This window comes from Hyperolius riggenbachi, chromosome 10 (genome assembly GCF_040937935.1).
Source record: "Hyperolius riggenbachi isolate aHypRig1 chromosome 10, aHypRig1.pri, whole genome shotgun sequence".
Classification (NCBI taxonomy): Eukaryota; Metazoa; Chordata; class Amphibia; order Anura; family Hyperoliidae; genus Hyperolius; species Hyperolius riggenbachi.
In genome coordinates this window covers 256,011,790-256,027,143 of record NC_090655.1, presented here as the reverse complement: position 1 = coordinate 256,027,143, position 15,354 = coordinate 256,011,790, and the positions used below count along the sequence as shown (strand labels likewise).

At 43.1% G+C, this 15,354-nt stretch overlaps 1 protein-coding gene across 1 annotated transcript; it reads right to left on the bottom strand.

Moving 5' to 3' along the window:
- Positions 1-595: 595 nt before the first annotated feature.
- LOC137535324 (oocyte zinc finger protein XlCOF8.4-like) lies at positions 596-10,842 on the bottom strand. Its single transcript, XM_068257155.1, has 7 exons — positions 10,782-10,842; positions 9,679-9,805; positions 8,947-9,081; positions 7,423-7,501; positions 5,342-5,436; positions 5,089-5,230; positions 596-2,270 (listed from the first exon to the last, which is right to left on the bottom strand). Exons 2-7 carry the CDS (start codon positions 9,772-9,774, stop codon positions 1,639-1,641), a joined length of 1,179 nt encoding a protein of 392 aa, XP_068113256.1. The 5' UTR covers positions 9,775-9,805; positions 10,782-10,842; the 3' UTR covers positions 596-1,638.
- Between the last annotated feature and the right edge of the window lie 4,512 nt (positions 10,843-15,354).

Genomic DNA, 15,354 nt, shown 5'->3' with positions numbered 1-15,354 from the left:
TGGACAGGGAAGTCCTCAGACCCGTCCAATAATCTATACACTAATACTCCATACACCTTCATTCATTCATAACAGGTCATCACCACTGCACCCCATCAGACCACCGGCGCACTAACCCACAGCACAGTATAGAAAGCCATGGAAAAAGCAACTCCAAACCTCTCTGAGAAGGATTCCTATTGGCTAGTTCAAAGGATCAATGGGGAACCCCAGAAAAAAAAATCTTCGTATTTTCTATGAGGCCTGGAACCCACTGAAATCAGCAAACGCAAAACGCAACCGCTAGCGTTTTGTCTGAGCGGTTTGCAAGCGGATTCATGCGCGTTTTTGGTCGTGTTTTGCGACATTGTATTTTTTTGCCCAGCGGGTGCGTAGCGTTTTGCGTTTTTATCCTGATTGGTCCTGTGAATTATTTTTCATTTTGTTACAGTGTGCTGAACCACAAAACGCTAGCAAAACCGCTCAGTTTAGGTTTTGCTGTGCGTTTCTGCTAGCGTTTCAATACTTTACATTGAAGCGCTAACGCTCCCAAAATGCTGCACGTCCTGCGTTTGCGTTTCTGGGAAACGCAAACGCTCCTGTGGAACTTGCCCCATCCATTAACATTAGCCCAGCATTTTGGCAAAGTGCTAGCGTATCGCAGCGCTGCCAAAACGCTGCCAAAAGCGCTCCTGTGGGTTCCAGCCCTCAGGGTTTTTATTGGTCAGATTCCTGTTCATTATTATTGTCATAAAGACTTAAAGTGGAGCTGAACTCTTGCACACGACAGAAGGAAAACACAGAGAGAAATGCACCCTGTATGTATTTGGAGAGTGTAGCATGACTAATGCCACCTCATCTGTGACTAATCACAAGTTGCAATTTGATCTCTCAGCTGTGTCAGCTGGCTGCCTCAGCAGAGAAGCTAATTTATAAACACAGAATGTTAACCCTATGTCTGCATCCGTAAAAGCAGGAAGTTAGCACACTGCAGATTTATTTAGCTATGACAAAAATGTTTTAGCTTTAAAGGTTGTTATGCTGTCATCTTTTAGAGCAGAGGGGAAATTCTGAGTTCAGGTCCGTTTTAAGAATTGCCATTGATTTCAATTTTATTTTTTTTATTTTTTTACTTTTTAAATATAAAAGATGTCATTAACAAGAAGTGGATAGACCTTTGAGAGTTCTAACTGGCCCCCCAGATTCCACCATATATTCTCCCCAGGACCTACCATCACACCACAACTTTCTAAGGACATGATGGGAATGAGCCCCCTGTCACTGACATGGATAAAGGGGCTTTGCTTGCAGAAGAGGAGAAGTCTTTCTGGTCCCTTCTCCCCGAGTCCCGGGGGAACCACGTGAGCTGGTATGATTCTAGGGGTGGAGCCCCACGCTGTCCAGATCACCCATTCTGTCGTACCAGCATGCCTGGGTAAGAAGAGGTTAAAAAGGCTTCCAGGGACGGGAGGCACTTGGAGATTAAAAGCAATGTAAAAATGAATACAAATGATAAAACCATAATAAAAAAATTGTGCAAAAAGCACCACCCACTCTGAGATGAGCAATACGTCCTATCAGTTGGGTGTAACAAATGATAAATGTACTAATTGGATCAGATGAATAGAACTTGGGATGAGGAGAAAAGTGTCCAAACTCCTACAACATAAAGGCTTTCCCCCCACTGTGAGTTTTCTCGTGGTCCACGAGATGTACTTTACACCTGAACCGTTTCCCACACTCTGCACACGCATACGGCTCCTTGCGCAGGTGGGATTTCTCATGCACAACAAGCTGCGATTTGTGCACGTAACATTTCCCACACTCAGGACATGAAAATGGCTTATCGCCAGTGTGAGACTTTTCATGCGTGACAAGACTGGATTTCCAAACAAAGCATTTCCCACACTCATCACATCTGAAGGGCTTCTCGCCGGTGTGAGCTCTCTCATGTCTGAGAAGCTGAGATTTGTGTACAAAGTATTTCCCACACTCAAAGCATGAATATGGGTTCTCACGCGGGTGAGATTTCTCATGTACGGCGAGCTGGGATTTATTATGAAAACATTTCCCACAGTTAGTACATAAATGTGTACTTTTCCCACCCTCCCCAGTGTCAGATCTCTGCTGGGCTCCGGGATTAGGCCCCCCAGCGTTGGAACCGGAGGGGATATTTACAGTATTGGAGCTTCTTCTGGTAGAACTTCGTGTTGTGACGTTATCTTCCGTCTCACGGTCTGAGGATGAAGTCAGATGAATCTCTGAGGGGTCTGTTACTCCAGGACTCTGCGCTGCAAATAGCCAAACATCAACAATGTTTGTTAGAGTGGTCTGAGGAGACCAGCAGGTATCAGCCCGATGTAGAACTTCAGAAGGTTGTCATCTCATCCAACTTTACATACTGGATAAATACACCGTGTTCACATCTGCCCTCCCATCCTTCTGACAAATAGAGAACCCCGCTGCTGGTCACTGTGACCCCTACAGGTAAGGTCATCAGAGGGAGGGGCTTCTAAACTACACACTTTCAGTAGGCACGATCAATGAGATGCAAATATTTCCGAGCTCATGCAGATTTATGTAAATGTCTATGCAAATACATGCAGCTTGAAAATGGACCAATCAAGTCCCACCCAGATTTAAATTGATTGGTCCATCTCCAAGCTGCATATATTTGCACAAAAATGTACATAAATCTGCATAAACTTGGAAATATTTGCATCTCAAAATTACCCAAGTAGGAGCGATGGACATATACAATTAATTGCCCCTTATAGGTCAAATATATTTGCCTCTCATTGATGATCCCTTGCTTTCAGTAAAAAAATAAAAGAACCAAGAGGGACATAAATGAAGTAGAGAGGGGAGACTCCAGCCACATACTAAGGAGAAACCTCAGGGAGAAGGCACTCTGCTTCACTGAGGGAGGAGCTAGAAAAAGATTACCATATAAGCCTCCTCCTGCTGTAACCAATCAGTGTACAGTAATGTGCAGTGACCATTATCAGCTTATTACAGGCCGGTAACACTAAGTCACAGCTACTGTGACCAATCTGTGTACAGTAATGTACAGTGACCATTATCAGCTTATTACAGGCCGGTAACACTAAGTCGCCCCTACAGTGACCAGTCTGTGTACTGTAATGTGCAGTGACCATTATCAGCTTATTACAGGCCAGTAACACTAAGTCACCACTACTGTGACCAATCAGTGTACAGTAATGTACAGTGACCATTATCAGCTTATTACAGGCCAGCAACACTAAGTCACCCCTACTGTGACCAATCTGTGTACAGTAATGTACAGTGACCATTATCAGCTTATTACAGGCCAGTATCACTAAGTCACCCCTACTGTGACCAATCTGTGTACAGTAAGGTACAGTGACAGTTATCAGCTTATTACACACCAGTAACACTAAGTCACCCCTACTGTGACCAATCTGTGTACAGTAATGTACAGTGACCATTAACAGCTTATTACAGGCCAGTAACACTAAGTCACCCCTACTGTGACCAATCTGTGTACAGAAAGGTACAGTGACCGTTATCAGCTTATTACAGGTTAGTAACACTAAGTCACCACTACAGTGACCAATCTGTGTACAGTAATATACAGTGACCATTATCAGCTTATTACAGACCAGTAACACTAAAGGTGCGTACACACGCATTTCTGTAATGGACGGGTCCATCAGACCCTCCCGCTGGGCGGGCGTTCTGCCAACAGTAGTGCGTGTAAACAGTCTGTCAGGCAGACTGATAAGGCTGTTTCTGAACGATCCACGGATCGCTCACAAACTGCCTTATCAGTGTGCCGACAGACTGTACACACACACTACTGTCGGCAGAACGCCCGCCCGGCCATTAAAGAAGTGCGTGTGTACGCACCTTAAGTCACCCCTACTGTGACCAATCTGTTTACAGTCAGCAAAGTACAGAGAGCATGATCAGCTTATTACAAGCCAGTAACACTAAGTCACCCCTACTGTGACCAATCTGTCTACAGTAACCATTATCAACTTATTACAGGCCGGTAACACTAAGTCACCCCTACTGGTGACCAATCTGTGTACAGTAATGTACAGTGACCATTATCAGCTTATTACAGGTTAGTAACACTAAGTCACCACTACACTGACCAATCTGTGTACAGTAATATACAGTGACCATTATCAGCTTATTACAGACCAGTAACACTAAAGGTGCGTACACACGCATTTCTGTAATGGACGGGTCCATCAGACCCTCCCGCTGGGCGGGCGTTCTGCCAACAGTAGTGCGTGTAAACAGTCTGTCAGGCAGACTGATAAGGCTGTTTCTGAACGATCCACGGATCGCTCACAAACAGCCTTATCAGTGTGCCGACAGACTGTACACACACACTACTGTCGGCAGAACGCCCGCCCGGCCATTAAAGAAGTGCGTGTGTACGCACCTTAAATCACCCCTACTGTGACCAATCTGTTTACAGTCAGCAAAGTACAGAGAGCATGATCAGCTTATTACAAGCCAGTAACACTAAGTCACCCCTACTGTGACCAATCTGTCTACAGTAATGTACAGTGACCATTATCAGCTTATTACAGGCCAGTAACACTAAGTCACCCCTACTGTGACCAATCTGTCTACAGTAACCATTATCAGCTTATTACAGGCCGGTAACACTAAGTCACCCCTACTGTGACCAATCTGTGTACAGTATTGTACAGTGACCATTGTCAGCTTATTTCAGGCTGGTAACAGTACGTCACCCCGACTGTGGCCAATCTGTGTACAGTAAGGTACAGTGACCATTATCAGATTATTACAGGCCAGTAACACTAAGTCACTCCCTACTGTGACCAATCTGTGGACGGTAATGTACAGTGACCATTATCAGCTTATTACAGGCTGGTAACAGTAAGTCACCCCCTACTGTGACCAATATGTGTACAGTAAGGTACAGTGAACATCAGCTTATTACACACCAGTAACACTAAGTCACCCCCTACTTTGACCAATCTGTGTACAGTAAGGTACAGTGACCATCTTATTACAGGCCAGTAACACTGTCACCCCTACTGTGACCAATCCATGTACAGTAATGTATCTGGAGTTTAAACTCACTTATGTTGATCTGCGTAAAAATGTCTTCCTCTTTAATTGTCTCCATCACCTCACCCTCCTCCATGGACTGTTGGCTGCCTGTCACATATATTTCTTCTTCTTCCTCTTTAACCACAACTTTAATATCTATCAGTTCTTCAGCCTAAGAGTACAAAGTGAGAGCAAATGTAAATGTGAGCATGAATGATAGTATACACAGTACAATATTATGCCACGCAGTTTAGGGTCTATCGAGAGCCTCAGATCTACCTACCGGATAATGGTGGGGAATGGTCTCATCTTTTAATGGACAATCCAAATAAAGAGAACCTGTACATCTCTCTGGTGGGTTTCTGTTACTGGATCCATCTGTAGAAAATACACACGACTGAATACATTGGCTTCAACTCACAAAGCTGTATCACATTCAGTAAAGCAGAAACGGCTAATTCACTAAGGCTGTTGCCACGCGGAAAACTAAAATTCCTGACTAGTGAGGCAATATACTGACTTGTGCAGTAAATTCCTCCTAAATATCAATTCACAGAGATTAGAGCATGTGGTAAAACAAGTGAGTTGTTCGGTGTCTCCAGCCTGGAGCTGTCGGGTAACAAACAGCCATTGAGAAAGTTACAGGAAACAGAGAAAAACGGAGGGGGGGGGGGAATAAAATATTCAGGAAAATAAGAAAGTTACAGGAAACAGAGAAAAGGGGGGGGGGGAGGGGAAATAAAATATTCAGGAAAATAAGAAAGTTAATTCCAAAAACATATTCCCTAATTTTACAATATTATTATGTAGTAATTCAAAATAGTTCAATAGATACTAATGATTTTGAGCTGATTCAAATTTTATGTTCATTTTCGGCAGCAGATTTGTAAGAAAAAATGCTTTACCAGGGCCGAATTTACCATAAGGCACTGTAGGCACGTGACTACAGGCACCTGGTGAGGAAAAGGTGGCTCACCCCCCTCCCCAAGTGCATTGCTTTCTCCTTCCCTATGTAGAGTCCTGATGAGAATAGAAATAACAGGTTACTCACTCTGCTCTCAGCATTCCACTGACGAGATCTCCCTTCAGTCAGAGGCACCTCTAGCTACTTAATACTGAGGGTATCTCTGGCTACCTAATACTAAGGGGCACCTCTAGCTACCTATGAAGGGCTAAGGAAGTAAGGGAGAAGTGACAGCTGGGACAGCCAGCACACTTGCAGAGCGGTGGGGGTGAGGGGCTATTAGGTTCATGGAGGGTAAAGTCTAGGGTGCCAGGACATCTGTGCCTATAGGCTCCTGTGGGGTAAATCCAGGCCTGTGCTTTCCATTTCACAGCTTTCATCTGTTTTCCCTGAACTGCAATAATCCATCAAATACCAAATGAAATACCGCAAGAGGTAATAATCTTAGTGAATTGCCAAACAGTTTTGGGGTAAATTACCAAACTATTACCCCATGTATGAAAATCTTGGCAAATTTGGTAAAAAGTCTAAAATACCGTATTAAGGTAAATTTCCAAACATGAAGTTTTTTTTACCAAACTTGTCTTGATAAATTGAAGCCACTGTCTCCAAGGGCTCCACCCAATTCCCATTTTCTCCTAAGGTGATATTTTTACTTGATCTATAACATGCCTTTTAAGCCACAAACAGGCAAGTAAATATTCCAAATATTTATGGCAGTGCTTTTTCACCTACTTTTTGATACTTTTTCAACTGCAGACTGCAAAAGTTATTTTAAAGGGACTCCAAGCGCCTCTCAGGCAAACAAGTTGAATTGGGTGCCGGTAGACTTGGGCGCAGGACACAGCCGGTATATGGCTGATCCTGCTTCTGTACAAGTCCAGGCCGTGTTAAAGGGACTCCGAGCACCTCTCATGGGCAGACAGACGACTTCCAACAAAGTCGTGCTATGACCCCTCTGGAGGAGCCTCTTGCAATGGCCATGCGTGTCACTTCCTCTTCCTGCTTCATTCAGTGATGCACTTCTCTAACAGAGAAGACAGAGGTGACCCGGAAGTTATAACATAGCCAAGATGGCAGTCGCAATTTTTAAATTGAAATCGAACGAAAACTATTTGGTGTAGAACGGCGATTTAGGCATCAAATGAAAGGGGAGAGCACAAGCTACAGAAAGGTATGCATCTTGAAATACTTTGCAGTACTGGTCGGAGGCTTAAAGGCATGCCCATGAGAGGTGCTTGGAGTCCCTTTAAATAGAAGATGAAAAGTTAACTCCTAGAAGAAAACTTAGGATAAAAATTGAATTGTATTAGGCTCTGTGTGTTTATCACATGATGGGGGGACCTAGGTGGATCCACGTACTGCTCTCTCCTTTATAAGAAATGAAAGTCTCCTCTTACCCGGTGATGTGAGGGGCAGCTGATTCTCCATCATGGTGTCCTTGTAGAGGTCCTTGTGTCCTTCTGTATACTGACACTCCTGCATGGTGAGATACAGATGGTGACAATGTGACACCTTATAGGAACCCGACACAGACATCCACTCTGAGTTTAAATCCCTCTTGTGGATTGAACATCAGAGAACATGCATTTATCAAAAAAATACTTCAGTGAAATTCATTTACATTACAGGTGTTTCATTAAAACAAGCCCAAAGTTTAAACAGAATGATAAGATTAACAATTGTATCTATAATCCTAACCCCATATAAAACCTTCCTGCAATTTCAAAGGTCTTATTCTATTTTAGAGAGTAAAATGTATGCTTAGAAGAATACCAAAAAAAAAAAAAACATCTCTTGAACTTTTGGGCCTATTCCATGTTCCCTGAACTCGCAGCTCCCACCCATCCCCTCCTTATTTTGAGTTTGTAAAAACAAAACAGAGGACGCCAAGAGCCCAATAGTGCAATATTGTCTGGTAAACTCAATATATAAAATATTGTCAAAGGTTCTTATACTCACAAAGGTGGGTTACCATCAGGCAACCACTTGACAGGCAGGTGGGGAGTATTAGTACCTGACCCCACTCAGGTATAAAAGTCGCTCTCTGTAGATAGGAAAATGGGGAAAGAACCCCTCCACCAGGGGTGGACTTAATAGTGCTGTAATATGTACGAACAGAGGCGCCAAGCAGAGTAAAACAATGTTCTACAAATGATAAAAAGAGGGAAGTCGTAGTGCACCTCAAAAAATCTGGAGATAGAGCCTTCTGTCATGCTGCCCCTACTCTTTGGAACCCCCTGCCACACCCAATAAAGACAGCACCATCCCTGGAGCTATTCAAATCCAGACTGAAAAGCCACCTGTTTAGCCTGGCATATCCAAACTTATAAAATTCTTCCTCTGTACCACGATGGTCTGAGCCATGCTTATGCGCTTTAAGTCCTACGGGAGTAAAGCACTTTACAAATGTTATTTGTTGTTGTTTTTGTTATTTTTAATTTAAAGTGGCCCTGAACTCAGAACATCATCTCTGCTCTAAAAGATACACAACAGCATAATAACATTTAAACAAAAAACATTTCTTTGTTACAGCTCATACAAATCCTAAATTATGTCTTCATGGAAGCAGACATATTGTTTACAGCCTGTGCTTTCAAATGGGTTTATCTACCATCTCTGCCATAGGCAGTCATGTGACACAGGGGAGGATCAAATTACAATTTGAGATTAAACACAAATGAGGGGGAATTAGACAGCCTAAACTCTCTGAATACATACAGGATGCATTTCTCTATGTTTTCCTTCTGTCCTGTGCAAGAGTTCAGGTCCACTTTAAGGAGTTAAAATTAATCTCTGAAGTTTGCACTTATGTTCTGCTAAAGTATCCAACCCTGAAGGACATTAACTCATGATACAGTGATCACCTAGATAAACTCCTTGGTGTTTCTGGATGATATCCCATAACTCCCAGCAATGCTCACCTCTCCTTTCAGCAGCTCCAGCATCTTTCTGATGACTTCCAGAATCTTCTGCTTGTTGTGTTCTTCAGATATGAGGGGTTGTGGTGGGGGCACAGTGATGGTCACATGATCACCAGACTTCACTGGAGGGAAACTCTGTATGGGAAGTCCAAGGATTATGTCACATGACCTCTCAGAATACTGCTCACCTCTCTGGTCAGGTGTGTTTTATTATGTCTTATTAGTAGGTCATGTGACCTCCCAGAATCCCCCTCACCTCTCCAGTCAGGCATGTGTTTTATTACAAGAGATAAGAGTGACATCATGTGGCCTCCTAGAAACCTACTCACCTTTCTTGTCAGGTGTGTGTTAGTAGAGACAGATTAGAGTAATGTCAGTAATGTAATGTCATGTGACCTCCTAGAAACACACCCCTCCCTCCAGTCAGACATGTTTGTTTTATTACTAGAGATAAGAGTGATGTCATGTGACCTCCCAGAATCCTCCTCACCTCTCCCGTCAAGTGTGTGTTTTACTAATATAAATAAGAATAATGTCATATGACCTCCCAGACTCCTACTCATCACTCAGGTGTGGTCAGGAGTGTGTTTTATCAGTAGAGATTAGAGTGATGTCACGTGACCTCCCAGAATCCTCTTCCTCTCTCCAGTCAGGTGCATGTTTTATTACTAGAGATAAGTCATCTTTTTTTATTAGTAGCAGTATCATATGATTTTTCAGAATCCTCCTCACCTGTCCAGTCAGCAGGTAGATGATCTCCAGGGTGAGGTTGAATAACCTGTCCGTTGTGTGACTCCAACCTTCATCCATCCTCAGAGATGTGGCCATGTGATCTGCACAGAATTCTCCTGTACACAGACTGAAAATAAGGGGTAAATACTTAGATTGTCCAGTTGTTAGTTTTATAACTACTGGGTAACTCTGATACCCCCCGTTCCACCAGTACCCTGTTAACCATCATTGCTGTCACTTACGTGTGGCAGGGCCATGCAGAGTATTGCAGGGAAGCATAATAAGTTGTATTATAGCCACCTGTGCACTATACACACAGCGTGCTGAAGTCCTGTCCTCCCTCTGCCTCCTCTCCAGCTGGCCTTCTCTCCTCACATCCACCTCCCACTGTTCCTGTGATGTTACAGCAGTGCTGGTAATGGTAGATGGATGAGGATATGAGGAGAGGCAGAGACTGAGGCTAATGGGAGCAGAGGACTGGAGCACACAGTGACAGCTATAAACCAATAAAAACCCTTAGTTTTACTACACTGCATCGAGGTATGGATACGACGGCACTAGTCTAGTTTAGGGGACGCAACAGGAAACCTCATGGAGAACAGTGCTCAAATCACAGCACCCTATACAGCATGAAGAATTGTGATGAGCATATAGTCTTGTCTCTGTTATGTGACTGAACTGAATTATTACTAGGAAGGTGAGATGCCAGTCATAATCTAAGATTCATGTAGGGCAGGAATGGCAAACCGGTCCTTTGAGGGCCGAGCTCCTCACACATTTGTGATGCAGCTCAAATTAAGTGATGGGTCTGAATCAGGAAAGGTGTGGTCCATCAGGTACAACGCATTCCTTTCTTTCTCAGTCCATCCTAAACACTGGCCTGGATCTGGCCCTCTAGGCCTGGAGTTCAAAACATGTGATGTCGTGGGACCACTAGAAAACTGGAAAACAAGTCACAGCAGTTATATAAAAGTCTCATGTATGGAAACTACTTCAAGGGGGATGATCAGAATAGTGACAGGTGTACTATGACTTCCTCTGTAACAAAGTATGTCCACCCCGACCTCTGCTCTAATCATATATAACAACAATCACACAATTACCTCTTTTGCAGCCACTTCTAGCAACGTTTCCTCTCCACTGCCTGTGCCTGTTCTCACTAACTTCCTGTCAATTACTTCCTGTCTGTGCGTTCCACCTGGGAGATGTGAGGTTGCCATCTTGTGGTGAATAGGCTAACTGCAGCCTTTTTTAATGGAATTAAGTACACTCAGCTACCTACAGTATCTGTCTATTTAACTATTTACTTGTTGTTATTGATATTATTTGGGTGGACCTTTACTTTCCAGATGTGTGCTGAAGATGTGGAGCTGCCATAGGGACATCACTCAATCTCCTGCTCCAGGACTGGGGATGGAGGCCAAATTACTGGGGAAATTGTTTAGGACTTGGATATGCACCTACTCTCTTTGATTAATTCCTGGGACTCCCATTGCATTCAAACCCCCCCCCCCCCACACACACACACACACACTACCCCCCCCCCCCCCTTACTTGCCTTACACACACAAGTCACACATGACAGCTACCCACTTAATCTGCCCATTAACGAAAATGGTGTGTAGCTGCTGTTTGGTACTTTGATAATTGACAGTAAGGAGTCAGTCCTGCCTCTCAGACCTTAGCGATGGGCTACAAGGGTGTGACTGGTTGGGACTTTTGAGTGAGAATCCCAAAATCCTTGTCCATGGCAAAGGCCCTGTGGCAGCTAAAGTCTTCTGGGAAATGTGTGCCAATCCATACTAGATCATTCTCCACCCCCTCAAATGCTCTGTAGCTGGAGAAAGATTTTCACATCACAGTGGACTGCTCATTACTGGCATACCTCCTAAAATATCCCCTAAGCTATGTCTGCTGGAAATATTGAAAGAGGAAATAGGCAACAAACTCCAAAAAATATTCCATAGAGAAACACTTTTATGGTCAGGTAAACTGTGGCTTTGCACTGGATGACTGCCACTTGTCCTACTGTGCAGCAATGAGTACAAATTCCAAATAAGGTGCTTCCATTTCATAAACTTGTGCATATTTACAGGGAATGTTCAGGGAAGTATAATAAAGTATGGGACAGGACAGGTGGCTCAATGCAGCATTGGTTGCAGATATGGGTTATACATGTTATAGTAAGGACAGCCTGGAGATTGAGGAGATATGAAATGTAAACTGTTTGGGTGGGGTGAGAGAGGGTGAGAAGTAACACAATGTTCTTGTTCTTTATGTTTGATCTTAGATACGCTATATTTTGTGAAGTGTTAACACATCAATAGTTCTATGATACAACCTTTTGGTTTCAGTAATAAACTAGCGTCAGTACTATCCATCTACTGTTCACCATATTGCACCGGCCCAAAGAGTTCTTCATAATAATTTAGATATGCAATGTCAGCTGTAATATGTATGCAATTTATACTTTGAACAGATTCCATTGTAATTGTTAGAATTTAACGGCAAAATTAATTTAATAAACGTGTGGTTCAGCACCGCAGTCCGAAAATCTCATGCATCCGAGCAACGTTCACCTCCCATTCATTCGCCTATAACTTTATTGCTACTTATCACAATTAATTGATCTATATCTTGTTTTTTCCGCCACTAATTAGGCTTTCTTTGGGTGCTACATTTTGCTAAGAATTATTTTTTTCTAAATCTATTTTAACAGGAAGATTAAGAAAGAAATGAAAAAAATTCATTATTTCTCAGTTTTTGGCCATTATAGTTTGAAATTAGTATACGCTACCGTAATTAAAACTCATGTATTTTATTTGCCCATCTGTCCCGCTTATTACACCATCTAAACGATGTCCCTATCACAATTTATGGTGCCGATATTTCATTTAGAAATAAAGGTGCATTTTTTCAATTTGCGTCCATCACAATTTATAAGCTTATAATTTTAAATAATATAATAACATATTCTCTTGACATGCATATTTAAAAAGTTCAGACCCTTGGGTAACTATTTATGTTGTTTTTGTTTTTTTTTAATTGTATTTTTTATTTTTATTTTTAATAAAAAAAGTGTATGTGGGTAATTTTTGGTGTGGGAGGGAAACTGTTAATTTTAAATGTACAATATATGTATTTTTTTTATTAAAAATGTATTGTGGTGCAGTTTACTATTTGGCCACAAGATAGCCACAGTGAAAAAAGTCCTGGATGCGAACGATCTCGCATCCAGGAACTTAAAAGCAGGGGAAATGATTCCTGGGGGCAGAAATACCGCGCTCTCTGGAGAGAAAGCGTCGGTATTTCTGCAGGGAAGATAGATCGGTGAATGGGAATTATAGTCCCATTCACTGATCGGGGGGCTAGCGGCGGGCAGCGGGAGCACGCGCGGGGGCGCGCCTGATCGCGCGCACGAGGCGGCGGCAGCAGCAGTGCCTATCTGGACGAGGAAGCTCATCCAGATAGGCTGAACTGGTTAAAAAAAGCTGGACACACAGGAATGATATTCAGAGAGATTGGCTCACTGTAATAGAATCTTCCAGGGGATCTCTTGATTTCCTTAAATCATTTTAGGGATAACATTATAGATCTATATTGTTACACCCTCACAGAGGAAAATTGGCAACTATTTTACATGATAATACTATAAATATGATAGCAGCAATAGATAAGGTATTAGAAGTCAGATGTATTCTCAGGTCATATTATACTCCAGCACAAATAATTCAGATACACCCCAATACCTCAGTGCTGCTCCGCAAATGTAAATTAGAAGGAGATGATTGGATACAGGTGTTTGGGCTGGAGGTGAGATGCAGGAATTCTGGGGTGGAGAGGGGGACAGGTTATTGTTATATGTGTTACAATCACTGCTATAGACACCCCAATGCCTCAGTGCTGCACCCCAAATGTAAATTAGAAGGAGATGATTGGATACAGGTGGTTGGGCTGGAGGTGAGATACAGGAATTCTGGGGTGGAGAGGGGGACAGGTTATTGTTATATGTGTTACAATCACTGCTATAGACACCCCAATGCCTCAGTGCTGCACCCCAAATGTAAACTAGAAGGAGATGATTGGATACAGGTGTTTGGGCTTGTGGGGAGATGCAGGAATTCTGGGGTGGAGAGGGGGACAGGTTATTGTTATGTGTTACAGTCACTGCTATAGACACCCCAATGCCTCAGTGCTGCACCCCAAATGTAAATTAGAAGGAGATGATTGGATACAGGTGTTTGGGCTTGTGGGGAGATGCAGGAATTCTGGGGTGGAGAGGAGGACAGGTTATTGTTATGTGTTACAATCACTGCTATAGACACCCCAATGCCTCAGTGCTGCACCCCAAATGTAAATTACAAGGAGATGATTGGATACAGGTGTTTGGGCTGGAGGTGAGATACAGGAATTCTGGGGTGGAGAGGGGGACAGGTTATTGCTATAAGTGTTACAATCACTGCTATAGACACCCTAATGCCTCAGTGCTGCACCCCAAATGTAAATTAGAAGGAGATGATTGGATACAGGTGTTTGGGCTGGAGGTGAGATGCAGGAATTCTGGGGTGGAGAGGGGGACAGGTTGTTGTTATGTGTGTTACAATCACTGCTATAGACAAATGTAGGAAGCTGTTGCTGGAAACGATTCTGTGTTATGTAACACACATTAGGCAGCTGTTTCCCGCTTAGGCAGCGTTTCCTACACTAGACACCATTGGCCTTTAAAATTAGTATTGAGGTGACATATTATTAGGCAGCATTTCACCCCCTAAACATCATATTAGGAAGCAATTGCCCCCATAAAACACATACAGTATTAGGCAGCAGTTTCCCTCTTTAGCAGCATTTCCCCCAGTAGGTACCACTGCCCTTTAAAATTAGTGTTGAGGTGGCCCCTGATTTCCCTGGTGTCAGTGGTGGCATCTATAAATGAAAAGAATTTACTCACTAGGCAGATGACTTTCCATCACCAATCTCCAGTCTTCCCTGCAGCAGCTCCATCCAACTCCCACATAAAACACATATTCGGCAGTGTTTCGCCACCCCTAAATAACATTAGGCAGTAGTTTCCCCATAAAAACACATTTTTGCAGCAGTTTCCCCCTTAAAAACACATATTAGGCAGCAGTTTCCCTCTTAAGGTGCCCATACACTCGTCAGATTGGCAGCAGATAGATAAGAAATGCATCTGATGGTCTATCTGATGCGTTTTTAGAACATTTTTTACCAGGATAGAATTCCAACAGATTTCAGTTTGAAATCTATTGAAATTCGATCTGATGGCATTTTTTTGCCATCAGATTTCCATTAAGGCCAATGCAAACTGATAAGCAATCTCTTCAGATCGACCTAAATTTTCCACCCTGCAAGTTCGATGGAAATCCATCGAAATCGATCGAAATCGGCCATCGATCGGTCGATTGGCCAACCGATTTGCAATCGATCGATCGATCGATCGATCGGGATCGATCGGTCGGCCAGAAAATCGGCTGAGTGTATGGGCTGCTTAAGGCAGTGTTTCCCCCACTAGGCACCATTGCTCTTTAATATTAGTATCAATGTTCCCCCTGATATCCGTGGTGTCAGGGGTGGCACCTAAAAATGAAAAAAATGTACTCACTTGGCAGATGACTCTCCAGCACCGATCTCCAGTCTCCGCTGTAGTAGCTTCAGCAA